Source organism: Apteryx mantelli, chromosome 3 (assembly GCF_036417845.1).
Source record: "Apteryx mantelli isolate bAptMan1 chromosome 3, bAptMan1.hap1, whole genome shotgun sequence".
Classification (NCBI taxonomy): domain Eukaryota; kingdom Metazoa; phylum Chordata; class Aves; order Apterygiformes; family Apterygidae; genus Apteryx; species Apteryx mantelli.
In genome coordinates, this window is record NC_089980.1 from 20,249,218 (window position 1) to 20,269,855 (window position 20,638).

General features: G+C 60.1%; 1 protein-coding gene and 1 long non-coding RNA gene across 5 annotated transcripts in view; both read left to right on the forward strand.

Moving 5' to 3' along the window:
• SLC8A1 (solute carrier family 8 member A1) overlaps positions 1-12,200 on the forward strand; it is a 77,084-nt gene extending 64,884 nt beyond the window's left edge. For 2 of the 3 annotated variants that reach the window (XM_067292871.1, XM_067292869.1), the window contains exons 4-8: positions 1,718-1,735; positions 2,472-2,602; positions 3,510-3,609; positions 8,049-8,324; positions 9,941-12,200. In XM_067292871.1, coding sequence (XP_067148972.1) covers positions 1,718-1,735; positions 2,472-2,602; positions 3,510-3,609; positions 8,049-8,324; positions 9,941-10,317 — 902 coding nt within the window. In that variant the 3' untranslated portion in view covers positions 10,318-12,200. The remainder of the gene's footprint in view (positions 1-1,717; positions 1,736-2,471; positions 2,603-3,509; positions 3,610-8,048; positions 8,325-9,940) is intronic. The other variant, XM_067292870.1, reaches the window with a different exon arrangement.
• Positions 12,201-14,277: 2,077 nt separating this feature from the next.
• Positions 14,278-20,620, forward strand: LOC136991550 (uncharacterized). Of its 2 annotated transcripts, none has more exons than XR_010883660.1 (3): positions 14,278-14,357; positions 15,324-15,542; positions 17,723-20,620. It is a non-coding gene; the product is annotated as an uncharacterized lncRNA (long non-coding RNA). The 2 variants fall into 2 exon arrangements; XR_010883661.1 differs by having other exon boundaries at positions 15,324-15,483.
• The last annotated feature ends 18 nt before the right edge of the window (positions 20,621-20,638 follow it).

Sequence of the window (20,638 nt, forward strand, 5' to 3'; positions counted from 1 at the left end):
TATCCTGGGGTGCATCAGGAAGAGTGTTGCCAGCAGGTGGAGGGAGGTGATCCTCCCCCTCTACTCAGCCTTGGTGAGGTCACATCTGGAGTACTGTGTCCAGTTCTGGGCTCCCCAGTACAAGAGGGATGTGGCACTACTGGAGCAAGTCCAGCGAAGGGCTACGGAGATGATTAGGGGACTGGAGCATCTCTCTTATGAGGAAAGGCTGAGAGAGCTGGGCCTGTTCAGCCTGGAGAAGAGAAGGCTGAGGGGGGATCTTATCAGTGTGTACAAATGTCTGAAGGGAGGGTGTCGAGAGGATGGGACCAGACTCTTTTCAGTGGTGCCCAGCGACAGCACAAGAGGCAACGGGCACAAACTGAAACACAAACACTTCCATCTGAACATGAGGAAAAACTTCTTTCCTGTGAGGGTGACAGAGCACTGGCACAGGTTGCCCAGGGAGGTTGTGGAGTCTCCATCCTTGGAGATATTCAAAAACCGCCTGGGCAGGGCCCTGGGCTATGTGCTGTAGGTAACCCTGCTTGAACAGGGGGATTGAACTAGATGATCTCCAGAGGTCTCTTCCAACCTGGACCATTCTGTGATTCTGAGATGCTGTTTACTGCTTTGGCCACCTGATGATTTGTTTTCGCTCATTTTTTTTGTGCTCGCTTTTCCATGAGATGCAACGAGTGCCCCGGAGACCGGCGGCGTCTCTGAGATATGGGCCCCAGGGAGCCACCAAGGAAGAGCCTTTTTGTCTTGTTTTTGGAGACTCAGTGTGGTCTGTCGAGTGAGAAGCTCCTTGAGCCAAACTCCTTTGCCGCAAGCGTCTCTTCTCTCGTTTTTCCCTGTCTGAAGCGCGGCTGCCTGCCGTAGCTGTCGCTCTCCACGTAGACAGCCGGAGGAGGCCAAAGCCAGGAGCCACCGCACATGGGATGTATTTGTCCTCCCCAGGGCAGAACTGCCACTGAGACCAATGGAAGATCTTGCACATACGATTCCAAGGGGATAAATGAATTTTTGGGAGTGTGCCTTTTATCCCATGTCGCCCCATGTTTGCAGTAGTTCTTTTTTTTAATCATCGTCGTCATCGTTTTAAATCCGCAGCCCCATGAAACGTTTCTGTTCCTTCATTTTTAGCGCACCTCTCTCTCTCTCAACACTAACGGCATCCTGCAGCTTTTACAGATCCGAAATCTCTGCCCCGGGACCTGGAGCCTTTCTGTGGATGTGCCCTTTTTTGATTTCATTATTCATTTACTTTTCTTCTTCTGTGTTTGTCTCTGTCTGTCTCCTTCACAGCCCTGTTGTTGAATGAGCTTGGTAAGCGCGCATCCATTTCTCTTCCCCGTTTCTCCCGTCTGTCCCCGGGGGCCGTCGGAAGGCGGCTCCTCGCCGAGGAGCCCGCGGAGAGGCCGGACCGCGCCGCGCGAGGCGACCCACCGGGCAAAAATTGAATAATAAAAAAAATAAAAGGGGGGGGGAGGATTTAGGGATGCCCCTCTCCCCCGTCTCGGGGAGCCCAGCCGGCCTCCGAATTTCCTCGCTGGCCGGGCCCGGGGCAGGTTGGGGCCGGCTTCCCCCCTCCGGCGCGAGCGGGGGGCGCCGGGGGACGCCGGCCCTGGGGGCGGTGGGGCCGCGGCCCCGGGGGCCACCACGCTAACCCTCTCTCTCCTTCTCTCTTTCTCTCTCCCGCTTCTGTCCGGGGGCTTTTTGGGGGCTCGTTTAGGTGCCTTCACCGTCACAGGTATGGATTTCTGCTCTTCTCCCCTCATTTTTACCTCTGTTCCCCGCCCCCCCCCCCCTCGCCGTTAGCGGCCCCGCGCTCACCCCGCTCTCTCCTCTCGGTTTCCTCCTCACTCCGCGCTCGGGGCCCCCAGGGAAGCTGCAGCACGGTAAGACAGGACGCGGCGCGGGGCGAGGGCCCACACGGGGCAGGCGGGCGGGCGGCGGGCGTCTCGTGCCGCGGCGCGAGGCGTCCCCCCACGCCGCCGGCCGGCCGGCCCCGCAGCCCCCCGCTCACCTCCCGCCGCTCGCTTCGCTAGGCCGGCCCGTCTTCAGGAAGGTCCAGGCTAGAGAGCGGCCGCTTCCGCGCGCCGTGGTCGCCATCCGAGGTACCGCGGCCCCGGCACTAACACGGGGGCGGGGGGGGAGTTTGCCTCCCGTTCCCCATTTAACTCCACTCCCCGGCACATCCAGCCCCTTCCAGCACCATCCCCCCCCCACCCGCCCCGGGGGCCGCTGCGGAGGGACGGCGACCCAAAAGCTGTGCCCCGAAGGCTGCGCGGGTGCCGTGCGCAGGTCCGCCTCGGCGGTGGGTCGTTTGCAGGCAAAAGCCACCTCGTCCGCTGCTCCGTGACCGCCGCCTTGCTCCAGCCGCTCCGCGCCGCTCGCGCCGGCGCCCGGCGGCTCCGCGGCGGTGGGAGCCGGCCCCAGAGCGCGGCCGGGGGGCCCGGCTCACCGGCGGCCTCTTTGCTTTGCAGAGGAGAGCGAAGAGAAGCAGCCGCTGACCAGCAAGGAGGAGGAGGAGCGCCGGATCGCCGAGATGGGGCGCCCGGTCCTGGGGGAGCACACCAAGCTCGAGGTCATCATCGAGGAGTCCTACGAGTTCAAGGTACCGTGCGTGTCCCACCTCTCGCTTCTTCCCCCGGCTCCGGGCCTTTGGGGTTTGCACGGTGTCGGCAAGCACGCGCCGATGGCACGCCGACCTCCCGCCGGTGGCGCCAGGCACCTCGTGGCTTTGCGAGGTCTCACGGCAGAGCCGAGGCTCGGGGACGGGGAGAGGCTCCCCTGCGGTGCGCTGGTGGGACAGCGGTGGGTTAAAATGTGCTCCACGTCCTCCCTCCACCCGTTGCCCCACAGCAGGGCTTCGCGGGGGGCGATCCTGGACTTTCTGTCCCGGCTGCAGACCGTTTGCAGTCGTTATTCTGCGAGCATGTCGGTCAGGTAAGCCTAAGAGCTGGCTGGGCGCTGCAGGTCACTGAAACATAGCCTCATCCTTGCAACAGCGCTTCACACCCAGATCCTGCACACGGGCCCTTCTGCAGGAGTCCTGATGCGCGGCGGGAGCCCGTCTCCTGGCTGGCGCTGCCGGCAGCACCTTCCCCCTCGCCGCTGAACCGCAGCTCCTGACGAGCGCGGAGCCTGGCTCCACGAACGGGCCTTGGTCGAGCCCGGATTATTTACAGTGCGTCCAAGCAGACCAGTGAAAATTCCTCCTGAGGTGAACAAAAGCTGTGCAGTGGGAACAGCGGCATTGCAGCGGTATCTGCTGCTGAATACCTGCTGAAGCTGTTCACATTCCCATCATGAGCCCCTTTCAAAATGTCTTTTTGAATGGCAACGAGGGGAATTGCAAGTACTTACATTTGCTTTCGCTGCTGGGGCTCTTGGCCTGAACTTAACATCAGCTAAGGTTTTTTTTCCATAAGTATATGGTTGTAAATACCAGACCTGCCAGCTTTAGCCTGGATGTCTGGCCTGGTAGCCCCTAATTCTGTGCTCTGTGCTTCCATCTGCAGAATACTGTGGACAAGCTCATTAAGAAGACGAACCTAGCCCTGGTGGTTGGAACGAACAGCTGGAGGGAGCAGTTTATTGAGGCTATTACTGTCAGCGCTGGTAAGTTCAGGCTGCTGCTCCAGGTGAATTATGCTAAACCTCTCTCGTGTCTCGGTTTGGCTCTATCAATAATACTGACCATAGCGGAGTGGCACGAGGCAAAATAGGCTGCGGAGTTATTTACAGTGTCTGCATAAATAAAACAGCTGAGTAAACCCTGTCATGCAATCACCTTGTCTGATGCATAGGAAACCTCCTGCAGTAAGTGTTTCTGTAGTGCCTGATAGAGAAACCTCCTGGTGGTTATCAAATGGCAGAGGGGAAAAGTCATTTCAGTGAGAGAGATCTGGGAGCAAACTGTGCGTTTAAAGTCACTAGTATCACGCTGGATCTCCAGGAGGGCGATCAGACACATCCTGAGGGGCCAAACATCTCTGAGCCCAGCGGGACAGGCATGGCTCACCCGTCGCCTGGCTGCAGAGATAAGAGGACCATCCCTTGCGACCCACGGCTTGATCTTCAGTGAACACGTCATGAGCCAGACTTCACCTCCCATTGCAAAGGGACTTAATTTTGCTGGCAGCCACGGGATGGTTTTGCTTTGAAGCAGGCTGGACGCTGCTGCCACCCTCGAGGACAGGGGGCTGGGGGGGAGGTCGTGCCTTGGGGATGCCCGGTCCCAGGGTGCTGTGGGCCCTGCCTTTAACGCAGCCTGGTCTGAAGGCTCTGCACACGCTGTCCTGCCATGGTCTTTTGGGTAAGAGAGCCCAGAGGCTGCGGTGGGTCATTTTTCTTGCAATCGCTGCAAACATTTCTGAGATCATGGGCGGGGGGTTTCTGAGGCATGGGGAAGATGTCCTGCATTTGGCTGTCCCACTTAGCTTCCCAAAGAAAATCCTGCCTGCCTTACTCCTAAATCCCCAGGCTAAGGTCTGGGAACTGCTGTGACAGTGCTGTTTGCCTCTGCTCTCTTCGGAGCTGCCTCTTCGTATTGTGTTACGAGCAGGAAGGCAGAGCGTGAATCCTTTTTTTTTCCCACACTTCAGTATAGACGACTGCAACCCCAGAGGTTATGGCTCAGCAGCCCAATAGTGGCTGCTGCTATTTGTGATCATATCTGCATCTCTCTCTTGAAGAATTGCCTTTCCCTCAGAAATACCTTGTTGAACTGGTCTCACAGCTGACAGTGCCAAGTTTACCAGTTCATCCAGTACAGGATTCAGGTTTACCAGTATGCCCAGTAGCATTCCCACTCCTGTGGGAAGTTAAAGACAGAGGGTCTCCCCCAGATGTGGTTTTAACAGCTGGAGACATTATAACTCGCTGGTTGGATGACACAGCCCAGCTTGGGCTGTGTGTGTGCGTGCATTATGGCAAAATCAACCAGCTTAGATTAAATCACTGAGGAAGGTGATTTGAGCTCATCTGGCTAATTTTGTGTTGAAATCCATGAGGGAACATTCACACTTCCTGCCCCAAGCTCTGCTGTGCAAGGACAACCTCTGCCCAGCACAAGTCAATTAAAAGTGATGGCTGTACTATCTTCCCTTTGCCTCTGAGAACAAGGAGAGGACATCTTGGAGCAGCTATCCCCTCCAATTGTGGTCCCTCCTTTTGTAGCATTCTTATTCTCAGAGCCTCCAGGCGAGAGCTTCCCATTATTTTGGATATAGCATGAACGTATTATGTGAGACAGTCCTTGTTGCAGGTTTTGTAGCCAATACAGCTAAAATAATCGATGCCAGAATCAATTACTTAATTGCATTCCATATTATAGCAAAGATAATCACTGGTCCTCGCATCTCACCTCTGTGACACATGTGACGACTGCAGTTATGTGGAAAGCCCCGTCACTGCTGTGCCTTGAGCATGCAGCCACCATCAGTGCTAGAAGGGTCATTAATAGACATTCAATGTCAGTGGACTTGAGCAGTCCCTTGTAAATGATGGTGAGGGGTTTGTCTCTGAGCTCCAGACCTAAGTTTTTGCCAGGATTTAGCTCCTCAGATTTTGTACCAGCTGAGTTACAACACCTCAAAGGCTGGAGTTTGGATTTGCATTTTTCCCCGCAGCCCACCATGGCGAGCGTGTGGCGCATTCCTACTTCAAAATGAAATATCCCAGCTGAGGAAAGGAACGTTAAAATCCCCTTTCCCAAGCAGTGAGCAACCAGGGATGATGCTAGCCAAGGGGATGAGTGGCTGAGCAGGTAGGAGAAGGGCTTCGACAGACAGGTGGTGCAGGGACGGCTGTGCCGGGCCATTCGGGGCTACACCAGAGCCTGCGTCACGGAGGTCGGCTGCTCAGGTGCAGCTGCCCTTGGTATGTGTCCAACAGCCCAAAAAGTTGCTCCTGCAGCAAGTTTATGCCAGGCTTTGTTAGCCTGTTCCTGAATGGGCCCCCTGGGTCACCATCCGACCTCACTCTGCATTTCCAGTCAGCTTGGCAGGAGCTGGCCGGCTCTTTGAAAGAGAGCACCATTATTCCTGTTTAACAAAATGATAGACAGATCTGCATGAATGTTATGACAGTGGCCCTCGTGATTTTATCATTTCTGTAAAGATTTAGATCCATGACAGTCCTGCTGCCATATAACTTGGGAGAGATTAGAATTCCTGCTGCAAAATTAGTGTCGGCACAGCACACAGGGTGTCCTGCAAGTACCAGCCTTTGTGCAGTGAGCAAAAAAAGGCCAGTGCAGCCTTCCCAGGTTGAAAAAATGTTCCTTATCTCCACCACAATGCACAGGAATGGGATATTTATATCTGCCAAAATAATAGCACCATGCTTCTGATTAGTTACCATTTCTGCCATAGTGAGTGTGATGCTTTAAGGCTGACCAAGACGTGACTTTCCACCATTGTATTGTAGAGACACCAAGTTCCTCACTGTTTCTAGCTTACGTGTTGCTCTTGATCTGCAAAGGTGCTTCAAAGCCAAAGCTGCATCCCAGTAGGGCACTGAATAGGACTTTTTCCGGATTCGTTGTGGCTTTATTTAGTGAAATCTTGAAAACCTCTGAAGATGGAGATGTCCATTACCCCATCTATGCGTCCCAGGGCTGCACCACTATCCTGGGGAAGAAGTTTCTCCTGCTGTCCAGCTGCTACCTCCCAAGCTGCAGTTGGTAGATGTTGCACCTTGTTGTATCACTTGTCAGTGCCAAGGAGAGTTTGGTCCATCCTCGTTGTATCTGCCCTCCAGGTTGCTGTGGGCTAGATCTCCCCAACCTCCTCTCCTGAAGACCAGCCAAGCCAGCTCCCTCCACCGCTCCCCCCAGGCAGTGTCCTCCAGGCCCCAACTGCCTTGGTGGCCCTGCCAGCCCCTCTCTAGTTTCTCCCCCACCCTTTTCTGGGGTACCCTGGTGTATGGACAGAGATTGCATCAGAGGCTTCCCCCCTGCCTTGCCTCATTCTGGCTCTGTCCCTACCCTCTCTCCAGCAGCTGGATCTCAGCTGAGAGCCCCCAGGATGCAAACAGACTGCAGAGCCCCATGTGCATTTGAGCTGGGCCAAACCTGTAGCAGGCTGACTCCCCTCGCAGGTTACCAAAGCTCTTGTGAAGGCCTGGACAATCCAGGCATCCCTAGGCTTCTTCCTCTTCTTGCATGGATTTGGCCTCGACCTTCCCAGGAGGGATGCCCTGTCTTGATCCCTCCGCTGGCTTTTCGTCACCTTGCATCGAGGCAGAAGGCAATTGTTATTATGAGCAACAACAGAGCAAACAACAAACCAGCAGCTTCTCCCAGTAATTCTGTTGTCATGGCACAGAGCCACCATTTGAATGTGGGGTTAATTGACACTTATGTATTGGTACACAGCGTACAGCAAGACCATTTTATTCTCCCTGAGGGAGACTTTATACATTTTGTTATTCAATTAAAGATCCTCGTTGTGGAGGAAGATGTGAAAAGAAGAATGCTCACCCGGGCCAACAGTGGGGCGGATAAAAATTGCGTGGTCTCATTCAAAGGCCTATGCCTGCCTGATTGATACTGTGGCTACCGGGTGAAGCAGGACACAGATCCATCATCCCTTAAATCTGGTGTTCGGTGGGGTAGGACCTTGTCACCTCATCCACTGTGATGGAGCAGAGCAGTGGTTTGGATTTCACCAGGCGCTCGTGGCATCCTTGTGTCTTGGCCCCCTTTCCCTGCTGTCCTGGGGTCTCCTGCTGGGAGGGAGATTTGGTGCTCCACATTCCTGGAGGGAAAAAAACACATCAGAGACAACAACAAAGTACCTCTTCCAAGGCCAGGGATGTTTTTAACACAGCTTGCAATGTTTGAATGCCCAATGCTTGTGTCTTAGAAACCCATCTCAATGTGTCCCAGGTTCCAGAAAATGAGATATTTGGAAGTCACGACCTTCTAGGGCCATCTCTGAGCCCAAGCCATGAAGAAGGAGGGTGTTGGGGGGGGGGTTCCAATCTGCACAGGAGCTTTGCCAAACCTCGCCCAGGACAGGTGAGCCTAATCTGGCACTGATGGTTTTTTTCAGGGGAAGACGATGACGATGATGAATGTGGGGAGGAGAAGCTACCCTCCTGCTTCGACTACGTGATGCACTTTCTGACCGTCTTCTGGAAGGTCCTTTTTGCCTTTGTGCCCCCGACAGACTACTGGAATGGCTGGGCCTGCTTCGTCGTCTCCATTCTCATGATCGGCCTCCTGACAGCCTTCATTGGCGACCTGGCATCCCATTTCGGCTGCACCATCGGCTTGAAGGACTCCGTGACTGCAGTCGTGTTTGTCGCGCTGGGAACGTCAGTGCCAGGTAAGGCCAACGGCAGAGTTTCTTGTAAAGCTCCATCTCTGCCCAGTCAGGGCTCAGGTTTGGGCTGGGAAAGCTGGGCACACCGAGGTCCTCTACTGTTTTCTCCAGAACCAAATGAGGGGAGATTTAAAACATTCATGGAAGCTGTTTTTCAGTCTCAGGTGGGACAGGAAGATGGAACCAGGGATGTGAATTCAGTCCCCTGGAAATGATTTCAAGGACCTTCTCTCTTGCAAAGATTGCAAAGTACCTATTTCTGTGGACAGCCTTCATGGCTTTCACTCTTGGAGTTGAAAAATGGTCTTTTATTAAAGTGCTACCTGTGTTGGGAGTCCTGTGTTTTCTTTCTGAACCCAACCAGGAAGGGTCTGGGTCACAGGGAGCGGGATCTAACTCAACCCAACCACCTCCCGCTTCCTTCTCTCACCACTCCTGAACTTCCAATAATCAGTACTTGGGTGCCTTAAAATCTTGAAATTGGCCTAAAGATCTCGGGGCTAGAAAAAGAAGCAACACAATAAAAAAGGAGGATAGATTTGGGCAAGGGAAGGAAGGAAAGGGAATTTTTTGTACTTCTGGCGCTGGAGCTTTAAGGCATTAGTTTTGCGAGGCTGTTCCATAGCCTGGATGGCCTAAAACTTCCCTCCTGTTTTTGCTGTCAAAAGTTGGCATTTAAGGAAACATTTCAGAAAGGTGAGAGGTTCTATTTACAGATGCTTTTGACTTCTCTTGTTTAAACTAAGATACCCACAGACCATGTTATATTATCTGGGCATTGGCTGGGCTCCTCAAAGGGAATGGGCAGAAAGCAGACAAATGTGCAGTGAAATCAAGCCTCTCGTCTGGTTGATTTGTTGATTTTATGGAGCTTTTTTTTTTAAATCTTTACTATCTACCTAGAGGCAAAATACAAGGTATAAAATACCTGGCTTGATACAGGGTATAAAATACTGGCGACTGCCGGGGTGGTGTGCTGTGGATGTACCCCAGCTCCACTCCTGCAGTGTTAAAGCTGGTGGGGAGCTGGGCTTGCATGCACCCACCTGCATAGTTTTTCTCTCCCATAAAAGGGATGAAAGCTGAGCACTTGTTTACCAGCGTGTCAGGGTGTGAGCAAGACACTGGAATTTAGGGAGGCAAAAGGCATTGGAAAGGTATCATTAGAGGAAGCGGAGCAATACAAAGACAACATTTCAGGGGATGTGTTAGGATAGAGGCAAACTCTTGTGGCTCCCACAAAGCTTTTCTAACCTTTTCACTTCTTTTGCGAGTCAGCTAGTTAGTGGATATGGAGAATGGGCCAATACAGCATAGCACTGGGAAGTGTGGTCTCTACGGTCCCCTCGGTCTTGCTTGGGGCACTGTGAGGCATCTGGGGTTGTTTGGTAGGAAGCCCCATATTTCTGGGCATCGAGATGTCCCTCCTGGGCATTTCTGGAGCCCTGCTTGTCACTCGGGCTGCAGCCAGCTGTGTCCTTCCTTGGGAGAGCCCGTAGATACGGTCCCAGTATCTCCGTTCCCCAGCGATGCTGTCAGCGCTGATTCCCCAGCTGCCTGCTCCCCTCCCGCTGCGACTGGCTATTTCCTGGGGGTTTCTCTCTGCCTTCTCTCTGCAGACACGTTTGCCAGCAAAGTGGCAGCGACGCAGGACCAGTACGCGGATGCCTCCATCGGGAACGTCACCGGGAGCAATGCCGTGAACGTTTTCCTGGGCATCGGGGTGGCCTGGTCCATCGCGGCCATCTACCATGCGGCACACGGACAAGCCTTCCAAGTCTCGCCCGGCACCCTGGCCTTCTCCGTCACCCTCTTCACCATTTTTGCTTTTATCAGTGTGGGTGTGCTGCTCTACCGGCGGAGACCCGAGATCGGAGGTGAGCTGGGCGGGCCGCGGACTTCCAAGCTGCTCACATCCTCACTCTTTGTCCTTCTTTGGCTCTTGTACATATTCTTCTCATCTCTGGAAGCCTACTGCCACATAAAGGGCTTCTAAAGGAACAATCAGAGATAGTAAATATATATATATCTATATGTATCTATATAGAGCAATATATAGGTATAGATATAGATATAACGCTGTGTATAATGAACAGAGAAAGAATAAAAGAGATTTGCCATGTTCACACACCTGCTGATGGAAAGCGGCTTTGGAGCGTTCTTTGAACTAGACAGGACCCCAAAGCCGGCAGACCCCGGCTGGGGGCAGCGGCCCCAGCGCGGCGCCTGGACGCCGGGCCCTCTCTGCAACGCCGCCGCCGCCGCGAGCAGCCGAGACGTGACCGAATCCTTTCCTCTCGCTCTCTCCCGCCCGCCACGCGCCCCGGGGAGGATGGATGTGACCGCGACCACCGGGGCGCGCCGGTCGGGGGAAGGCCGGAGTAGCTGGCGAGAAGCGGAGCAGTGGGCGAGGGAAGGCGAGGAGAGCGTGGGTACTGACTTCCGACAAAACATCCATTTGCCTTCACCACTCGGGAACGGCCCCTTGCGGCCCCGTCGACAAGATGCCGGAGACCGGACTGAAGAATAGGGGAGCCTGGGAGCTTTCTGAGGATGAAACACAACCTTTTCTGTCGTTTGATTTTCTTTTTGCTGTTGTTGTTGGTTTTTTTTTTTGGTTCGTTCGTTCGTTTGTTCTGTTTCGGCGTGTGTACGGTTAGCATTTCTCCCTCCGGCCCGCCTTCCCCCCCGCCCTCTGTGCTTCGGAGACGCACAAGCCCCAGCCTCATGTCCGCTGTCCTAAGCCGAGGCCCCGCAGAGCGGTGCGGGCTTCCCCGCCGCGGCGCCCCCGCCTCGCGCGCCTCTTTAGGCATGCTGTCGTGGTACTTGTAGCATTTTGCATGACTGAAACGATGCCTCTCTGTATATAGCATCCTATAGCGATAGTCCTCCCGGCCGTGTGGGCTGAGCATTGCAGATACAAGTGCTTTCCTTTCACCTGGCTTTATTTATTTTTAGTTAGTTTAGTTCCTCCATAGCTTTCCGTTCGTTTGGTTCCTCTTAACGGGGGGTAGGAGGAGGGGAAGCTTGCCCCGTGCATTGCTCCGCGCGCGGCTCCCCAGGAAGCAAGAGCAGCCGGGCAGGTGGAGGTTTTTGGGGGGGCAAGGCTCCCCCACGGCGCCTACAGGCACCGTCCCCTCCCGCGTGGCCAGGCTTTCCTGGGAAAGGAAGGGCAAGGAAAAGGCCGTACCCCGCACCGCCCGGCGGGGCATTGCCGGCGTTCGGCCGGCAGCAGGCGAGCTCAGCGCCGAGCCCCGGCGTGGGCACCGGTGGCAGCAGGGAGAAGAGCCGCACGCGCACTGGCGGGACTGTCCCCTGGATGCCCAGCAGACTCGGCATTGCCCGTGGAGGCGCTTGATGCCTCTTGGCTTTGCGCCCGCCACCGGGCTCCCTGGCGTCCCGGCTGGCCAAAGCCCACGGCCCTGCACGCCCACCGGTGGCATCTTCCCCCCGGCTGAGCACCCCGCTGGCGCTGGTACCATAACCCATTGCCTGGGGGTGGTTGCACTCGTCTTGAACAACCTGTGGAAATTTTAGTTAACCGGCTGTAAGGTTGCCTCTAGGAGTAGAAGGGGTTTTTTTTAATTTAATTTTATTTTTTCCCCTTGTCAAACCTTTTTCTCACTTTTGACGGGTTCCCGGGGCTTTCCTGCTGTTTCTTTCTCGTTGCGCTGGGGGAAGAAGCGAAGACGAACGCAGGCTGCTCAGGAGCCTGACGCCGTTTCTGTACAATGATTTCATTCCCGTTTGTTTGGCTTCCTTGCGTTCTCTTTGTGTGTATTGCCCACCACTATAGGCAGCGAGCCCACTAATTGTGATGATCCTTATCCATGGTACACAATGCACAGCCAAATAAAGTTTGTAATGATCCCCCATGGATCCGCTAGTGCTCCTGCCTATTCTCTGTGGGCTCCTGCCCTCAGTGCCCGGCTCCTCGCTCGCTCCGGCTCCGCCGTGCCGCAGGCGGTGCTGCTGGTCACCCGCCAAGGAGCCGGGCCCGGGGCTGCGGGGGCGCGTGGCGGGGGGGGGGGGGCACGAGGGGTTGCATTTCTGTTTTTCCTCTCCTGGCTTTCACCACCTCCTTAAAGGAAGAACAGGGCAAAAAAACCTAAAATCGTCCCCGCCTGTGAGAGCGGGGCGAAGAGGACGGCGCCGGTGGGAGAAAGCCCCCGCGTGACTTCTGACGCGCTCCTCGCCTGCAGGCTCGGGCGCCGGGGCCCGTGGCGGGAGCGCGTCTGGAGGGCACCGGGCACCCCGCCGGCCGACGGAGCACGCCCTGACCCACCGCGCGCCGTGGGGCGCCCGGCTGGGCCCCAGCGGCTCCTGCTTCCTCTCCGGAGCTGCTCGAAACCCGTCCGCGCCTCTGCGGCAGCCCTGCGCACCCCGAGGGGGGCCCCGCCGGGGCTCCTCCCGCGGCTCGCTCCCACCCTGCTGAGGGCGCGTCCAGCTCGAGGGTCTCCCGCCGGCCCCCGCGCGGCTAAACGCCGAGGAGAAACACGGTGCCGGGCTGCCGGGGGCTCCTGGGCCACACGTGCTGCCGTGCGGTTACCCCCGGGGAGACGCCCAGCGCTGGGACGCCCGGGGAAGCGCGGAGCGCCGTGGGGTCCCGCCAGCGCTGGACCCCCACCCTGGGGGCTGAGATGCCGCACCGGTATGTACCCACCCCACCATAGGCCCGAGCCCCCAGGGCCTGGGAAGCCCTGGACACCACCAGCCCCAGCACCACCACCACCACCACCAGCACCACCACACCAGCACCAGCGCCCTCCGCCAGGCTCCGCTCCCCTGCCCAGGCGACGTGGGAGGGACGTGCTGCTCGTCAGCCCCGACGCAGCAGTAAGCTGCCTAACGAGTAAGGGTGCAGGATGGGCGACTTCGAGGCGTTTTAGTGCGTTTTAAACCGTTTCCTGGCTTTTAAGACTCCTGGGAGGCTGCTCCAGCACTGGAGGATGCAGCAGAGGACCTAAAGCTTCAGTTCCCCCCTCTTCGTGCTCTGAACATTGGCATGGAAGCACCGTTCCCCCCACCACCTTTCCGAGAGCCACTTTTGGTTTTTTGGGTACGTTTAAGGGCCAAAAGCCATTGCCACAGACCCACTTGTGCCACCATGGACCGGGCCCTGAGGAGACCTTGTCCATTAAGGAATTACAAATAATGGCGTGTTTTACATATATTTATTTATTTATTTATTTATTTTTATTTATATTTATATATGCAACCCTCTTGTCGCCAGAGCTGCGCAAATTGGCGCCCTCGACTGTTTTCCGAGCTTTATCCCGTTTCCTAACGCGGAATACAGGGGTTTGTAAATCCTTCGTTCGCTTGCTCTGTTGTTAAGCGCGGCAGCTTCCCCCGCTCGAAGCGCCACCACGTCCCCAGCCCTCGGCCAGCTCTGACAACCGGTTTCCCACGGGAATCAGGGTTATCGCTACGCTCTGCCCTGGTGTGGCGGGGCCACCGCCGCTGCCGAACACAACGCGTAGTGATGGACTGCGTTTGGGGCACTCAGCAGGGCTGGGGCTGAGCCCGGAGCTCCCCTGTGTTGGGGGTGACCTGCTTACCCCGCCTTGTCCCAGCAGTGCTTGGGTGTCCCCACGGCTCCTTATTCCCCTGCAGACAGGCACAGGCCTTGCAAACTCATTGCTGCAGTGTGTGTGGGGGGTTAACGGGGACGGAGCTGCGGCCGCGGGAAGGTGGCCGGGGCTCCCCGGAGCCGAACCAGGCTCCCGGACGGGCCCCGGGCCCGGGCAAGGCAGCGGCGCCGCGCAACAGGGCGGGGCCACGGCGCTGAGACCGGGCGCAGCTCGGCGCACGCACTGGGGGCGGGGCGAAGGGAGCGGGGAAGGCCCCGCCCCCGGGTCGCGTCACGGGGTTCCGCCCCCGCGGTCGGCACCGCGAGCCCCGCCCTGCGGCCCCCATTGGCTGCGGCGCGGGGCCAGTTTCCCGCGCGCGCGCCGTGGCAGAGTGGCCGGGAGCGAACGGCGGGGCCGGCGCGGGAGCTGCGCTGCGGGGCCGGGGGCACCTGCTGCCCTGCGGGTGAGCGGGGCCGGGGAGGGAGCTGCGCTGCGGGGCTGGGGGCACCTGCCGCCCTGCGGGTGAGCGGGGCCGGGGTCGGGGCCGGGACCGGGGAGGGAGCTGCGCTGCGGGGCCGGGGGCACCTGCCGCCCTGCGGGTGAGCGGGGCCGGGGCCGGGACCGGGGAGGGAGCTGCGCTGCGGGGCTGGGGGCACCTGCCGCCCTGCGGGTGAGCGGGGCCGGGGCCGGGACCGGGGAGGGAGCTGCGCTGCGGGGCTGGGGGCACCTGCCTCCCTGCCGGGTGAGCGGGGCCGGGAGCAGTGGGGCCGGGGCCGGAGGCGGGGGAGCGGGGCCGGGGCCGGGGAGCGACCCGCACTGCGGGACCGGGGGCACCTGCCGCCCCACGGGTGAACGGGGCCGGGGGCGACGCGGGAGCCGCGCTGCGGGGCCGGGGGCACCTGCTGCCCTGCCGGGTGAGCGGGGCCGGGGCCGGAGGCGGGTGAACGGGCCGGGGCGGGGGCTGCGAGCGCCGCCCCGCAGAGCCGCGCTGCGCCCGCTGCTGGGCCGCGGCCGCCGCGAGCCCCGCACGGCGGCACCGGGCACGGGGTCCGCGCCCCAAGAGACGCTCGTTCTCGCTGCGGGGAGGCGGGAAGCGCCCGGCTCGGAGCGGGCTCCCGGGCCGGGACCCGCAGCGCTGCAGCCCCGGCTGCCCCCAGCCTCGTTCGTCCCTTGCAGCCGGGCCGGTCCCCGCCGCGCCCTCCGACCCCCCCGCCCCCCCCCCGAGGCCGGCAGCGGCGGCGACCCAGGTGTCCGCGCTGCGGTCGCCTGCGGCATCTGCGCGGCTCCTGCCCGCCCCGAGGACGCTCCGCGGCGGCGGGAGCAACCGGCCGGATCCTGCTGCGCTGCAGACCCAGCGCTGGAGGCCGGGAAAGGGGTGAGGAAAGAGCCAAAACTCTCCCCGCAACTGACCCTTTCTGCTGCTCTCCAGGGGTCGGAGCTGGGTGACCAGGTGTCAGCGCTGCGGTGGCCTCCGGGATCTCCCCCAGCTCCAGCCCGCGCAGAGGATGCTCCGCGACGGCGGGATCGTCCCCGCGACGCCCTCGGGACCAGCCTGGGGAGCAGGATGGAGACGGCACCATCGCCTCACGGTGAGGGGCAGAGCCTGGCCCGACGGGGAGCTGGGGTGGACCCGGAGCCGCAGGAACTGGTGGGTCCGTGGGAGCAGGACGGCCCGATGCTGCGGCCCCTGCGTGTGCGCGGCGCTGGACGCCCCTGCCCGGGGGCTCTGCACGGCTGAGAGCGGCTTTCCCAGCCGCTCGCCCCGGCCGGCCGGGCGGTGTAACGGGCAGCGTAACGGGCAGCGCCGGGGGCCGGGGGGCTTCTGCCCGGCCGGGCTGTGCAGGGGCAGCGCTGCGGCGCCCGGGCTGTCGCGGTCCAGCCAGAGCCGCGCTGTCGGGGTGGGCAGGAGGGTCCGGGGGCTGGAGCTGGTGCTCACAGCTGGGGGCTGCGACCCACCTGCCCCGCTCGGGGAAGCAGGGCTTTATCCATCCCCGTGGTGAGAAACGGGAACGCGCCTGGACTTTGTGGCCCTGCCGCGCAGAGACCCAGCTCCACGCTCTGTTTCCCAGGTCCTGGTGCTGCGCAGCAGCCGCTCTCTCGCCTCCCGCACCCCCTCTGCCCGCTGGCGGGAGCCGCCTTGTCCGACCCCAGCTGCCGCGGCCATGAGCCGGTGAGGGTGTTTTCCAGCCCCGCTCCGGCAGGAGCAGAGCCGCAGTCGCAGCCTCGCACCTCTCGCGGAGGGGCCGCAGCAGGACGTGGCCTGCGCTCACTGCCAGCTCCGCTCCCGGGAGCTGTGTCCCACCTCGCCGCGGAGCTGCACCAGGGACGGGCCGAGCCAAGTGGGACCGTGCACGGTCACAGCCCGCTGCGGGGTTTTGGCTCAGGGAAACGCACACTGGGGCGATCCAGCCCAAAGCAAAGCGACACCGGTGCGTTCAATCCGGGGTTTGTTTATTTAACCCCAGCGCCGCTCTCGGCAGGGCCCCTCGCCCTCCCTCCGCGGCCCTGGCTCATCCCGTGCGACTGAAGCCCAAGATCGTCTGCGCAGAGACCACCCTCTCCAGGGGCGAATCCTGCACCAGCACCTCCCGATCCTGGGATCTGGGACTTGGAGGCCCCAGGATAGAAATGTGCCCCCCCTCCAGCTTGGCCTCTTTCTTAAGGGCATTGGGGAATCCCATGGGAGCACTGGGGCTGGGAGAGGCTGAGTGAGTTGTGTGGGGACAAAAAATCAGCGAGGCTTTTCTGCCCCCCCACACACCTCCCTTAGCCCCTGTCAGGGAGGGGGGCCAGGGCCAGGGCTGAGGCTGGGATAGGCTCAGGGAAGGGTGCTGCCCCCCCCCCGGCCTCTCCGGGGCTGGATTGAGCCAACGCCCCCTTCGTTGAGGAAAAAGGCTAAGTGAGGTGTGTGGGGGCAGAAAAGCCTTGCCGATTTTTTTGTCCCCACACAACTCACTTTTAGCCTCTCCCGGCCCCAGTGCTCCCATGGGGATTTCTCCTTCTCCCCAACCCCCCCCCACCTCAGCCCTGCAGGGGGGTGGATGGAGCTTCGTCTTGCGGCAGGGAGACCCTGTTCTCCCAGTGAACCCCCCCCCCCCGCCCCAGATGCCCCCTTTGGGGTGTTTCCAGCTGGACGCAGCTGCGCGGGTCCGAGGGCCGGGAGCGCTGCTCCGTGCTGGTGCCAAGCCGGGCAGGCCGCATCCTTCCTGCGCTGCCGCTCCTGCTCACGCAGCAGGGTCCGAGCAGGGCGCTGCCTCCTCCCTGGCCGGCTGGAGCAGCCCATTCCGGTGGGATGAGCCCGGACATCGACCGCGGGCACTGTGCTCCCTTCAGCGCCTAAAGCCCCGCGGGGCCCGGGGCAGCGGGCGCTTTCCCCCCCGCTCGGGGCCGGGCTCGGGGGACGCGGGCCGGAGGAGCTCCTCGCCGGGAGCGTGGCCTGGGAGCAGAGGCCGCTCGGGCCCCGGGGTGCGGGTTTGGTGCCGGGGCCCGTCCGGGCCGTCTCGCCGGCTTTCTGCTACAGCTCCCCCGGCGCGGCGCGTGCTGCAAGGAAAATAAAACGTGCAGAAAAACACATTAGCCCAGCCATAAAGCCAGGACCTGCTGTAAAAGCACCGGCTCTGGCACGCAGTTGCCGGCGTTTCATCCGCACCGTTATCCCGGCCCCGAGAAACTTCGAGGCCCCGTTAGCAGGCAGCTCGCGGTCCTGCCTGGAGGCAGCGTCAACGTGCTGCCCCGTCCGCTAGGGCAGGATTAGCGGCATGAGCTGGCTGCCTCCTCGCGTACCGAAGAAAATGATTCATAAGCACCTGGTCGGAAATGTATTTGCAGACTCAAAGGGCAAATCTCACCTCCTGCAATGGAGCCACTTCGCTTTTCCTTCCCCCTCAAACGCTTTATCGCCGCACTTCGAGCTGCCGCACCGAGGGACCATCAGCATAATCTCAGGGAAAAAGAAAATTAGAACGGATTTATCTGTCACAGACCTTTATCCTGGCTCCGTTTACACGCACAGAGTCTAATTTATCATCACAGCCGGCAGAGCCGTTTTTCACGTAAGCACAACTGCAGACGCCTTCCTCAAGGCCTCGGGGCTCGCAAGGGAGCGCGTCCCTCCCCCAGGCAGGGCACGGCACGGCACGGCACAGCACTCGGATGGGCACTACCTGCCCCGAGCCGTCGCCTCCGTTAAACCATCGAATGAGTTATTACATTATTGCTCTGTGCGTTTCAGCAGCCCTTCAAGCCCTCAGATAAGACGAGGCCGCGGTCACAGTCACGAAGCAACTTCACAGAAGGTGTCACACAACTTAACCGGACGAGGCTGACGACGAGCGGGAGAACCGCTGCCGCGCTCTCCCTTTTGCGGGGTCCAGCTCCGCATTATTTAGGGGGAAAACGCCCCAGTTCCCCGGAGTGATTTAGCACCAGGTCCTTCACCACCAGCAAGTCCGCCCTGGCCCAGGGCAGCGCCAGCCTGGCCAGCAGCTTGGGCCCAGCAGCTCCACAGGGTCCTTCAGCCTCTCCCGGCCAGAAGAGCCTTTCAACCCCACCGTCGCCAGGCTGTTCAGAGACCTCAGCCTAAAGCTGCCCGAGGCGGCAGGGCCGTGCGAGCGCGCTGGACCCTGCCCGAGCTCGCCCTGCCCTTCCCTCCCCTTCCCTCGGGCATTTAGGCTAAGGAAGACAAACCGAAGGGGAAGCGGAGCCCAGGCGGCAGCAGCACGTTCTCCGCGGCCGGCGGGAGGCAGGAACCAGGGCTCCAAGTGCGGCTCCTGCTGAGGAGGCTCACGGGCTCCCGCACCGGAGTTTTACAGCAGCCTAGACAAAGCTGCTCGTATTGATAACAGGGGGATGGACTGGATGACCTTTTCTCCCTGTTTTCTGTGGGTCTTTGGCTACTTTATCCTTATTTCATCAGAGAACATTTTTATCCCCTTGCTAAGTCACCTACCGCCAACGAAGCCCCAGACTCGCTGGCTGGGGGTAATCAGCGATCTGAAATACCAGAAGCAGCCAGGGCAGTGCCAGGGCAGGAGACGCGCACGCTGGCGAGCACCAGCACGCGCCAGCGCCAGCCAAGGCGCCAGCAGCGCCCCAGTACGAGCTGCCCGCGCGGTGGCCGAGGTACAAGCAGCGGCCGTGGGGCTAAACCCGCCCCGCTGCTGCGGCAGGGCTTTGCAAGGGCACCGGTCCGGTCCCTTGGCCAAGGGGCAGCTGGGCTGCGGGCACGTGCCGCTGCGCTCACGCGATGCGTTTAACACGCGAGCACCGCTGCCCCCCCGCGCCCGTCTCTGGCCGAACTCTACCTGAGGTTTATCGCAGCGGTTCAACGCCCCGTTACCCAAGCGCTCGCACGCAGGAACTCGCATTCCCCCAACTACTCTGTCACACCGGGCAGTTTATCCCCCCTCCACCCATTCAAGGGGCGACAGAGCCAGAGCACTAAGCTCAGCGCTGAGGTTTCAGCTGGGGCCCGTCACACGCTCGCAGGCCACCTACACCTCCGGTGGCCCCGAGCCCGCCCTCCCTTCCTTCCCTTCCTTCCCTTCCCACGCAGGAAGCTGCCGGCCGCCTCGCGCCGGGCACCGCGCTCTTACCTTGGTGACTTGCTGCCGGGGCCGTCAGCCTGCAGAGACCACAGCAGAAAACCTGCTGTGCCCAGGAGCCTTCACCCAAATCGGAGACCAACGCAGAGCAGCTGGTGCTCCTGGGAGGAGAGCACAGGCCTGCGACCAGCTTCACAGGGGCACCAAAACCCCCTCGACGGCTCCGCAGCGTTTCCTCTTGAGAGCTGGGCAGTCCCTGCACAAGGAGGAACCGTGGCGCAAAGCTTACGGCAGCCGACGGACACCCGCCAGCAATGCAGGTGCCCGAACACAGACACCGTTTTGCCCGTCGCAGAGACCGAGGCGCCGGCACGGGGCTTACAGCGACGAGCTGTGGCCATGTCGGAGCTGCTGCGGCAGCGCAAGCCTCCCACGCGCCAGCGCTCGGCTGCCCGGCTGCACCAGTGTCCTCCGGGCTGCGGCTCTTTGCTCTCCCCCATTCGCAGCACTTAGGAGTTTCGCAGCACATCCTCAATCAGCAGTCGGCAGGGCGGCAGAAAGCGCTAGGTCTTCGCTTAGCCGGCGCTTCCACGAGCTACCGCACAGCTTCTAGAAAAGCCACGGTTCCCTGCTGCTGAGTATTGCCGCTTCTCCTCATTCAGCCCCTCCAGGAGAGACTCTGAGAAAGGGACCACGGGCAGAAGATGACCACTGCAGCTCCAGCTTCCAGGACTGCTGGGAGCCTCAGGTGTATTTTGAGTGTCAACCACCTGCTACTCGATGGACAATCTCTTCTGACACCCCAGACACCACAGCTGCCATGCAAAGGGGGAAAAGTGTCAAAAAATCCTACAGGATGCTGCTTCTACAAACCAGACAAGGGCCCAGGTGCGCAGGGTCCGCACCAGGTGACTCTCGTTACCACTTTCTGCTGCTCTCTAAGGGCCGGAGCCGGGAGCCCCCCTGGTGACGGGGCTGCATCCCCCGGCCCGGCCGGGTCCCCGGGGCCAGGGCTCAGGGCAGGGCACCTGGAATGGCCCCCTGCACCCCGGCCCCTTTCCCCACTGCGCCCCTGCCGTGGGGCTGCCCCACACCCCCACCAGCTCCCGGGGGGCTGCTGGCCCTGGGGTACCCATGGCGCTAAGCTTGGGGGTTGGCAAAGCAATAAAAATACCCGAACTTTGGTACGGAGCTATGTTTT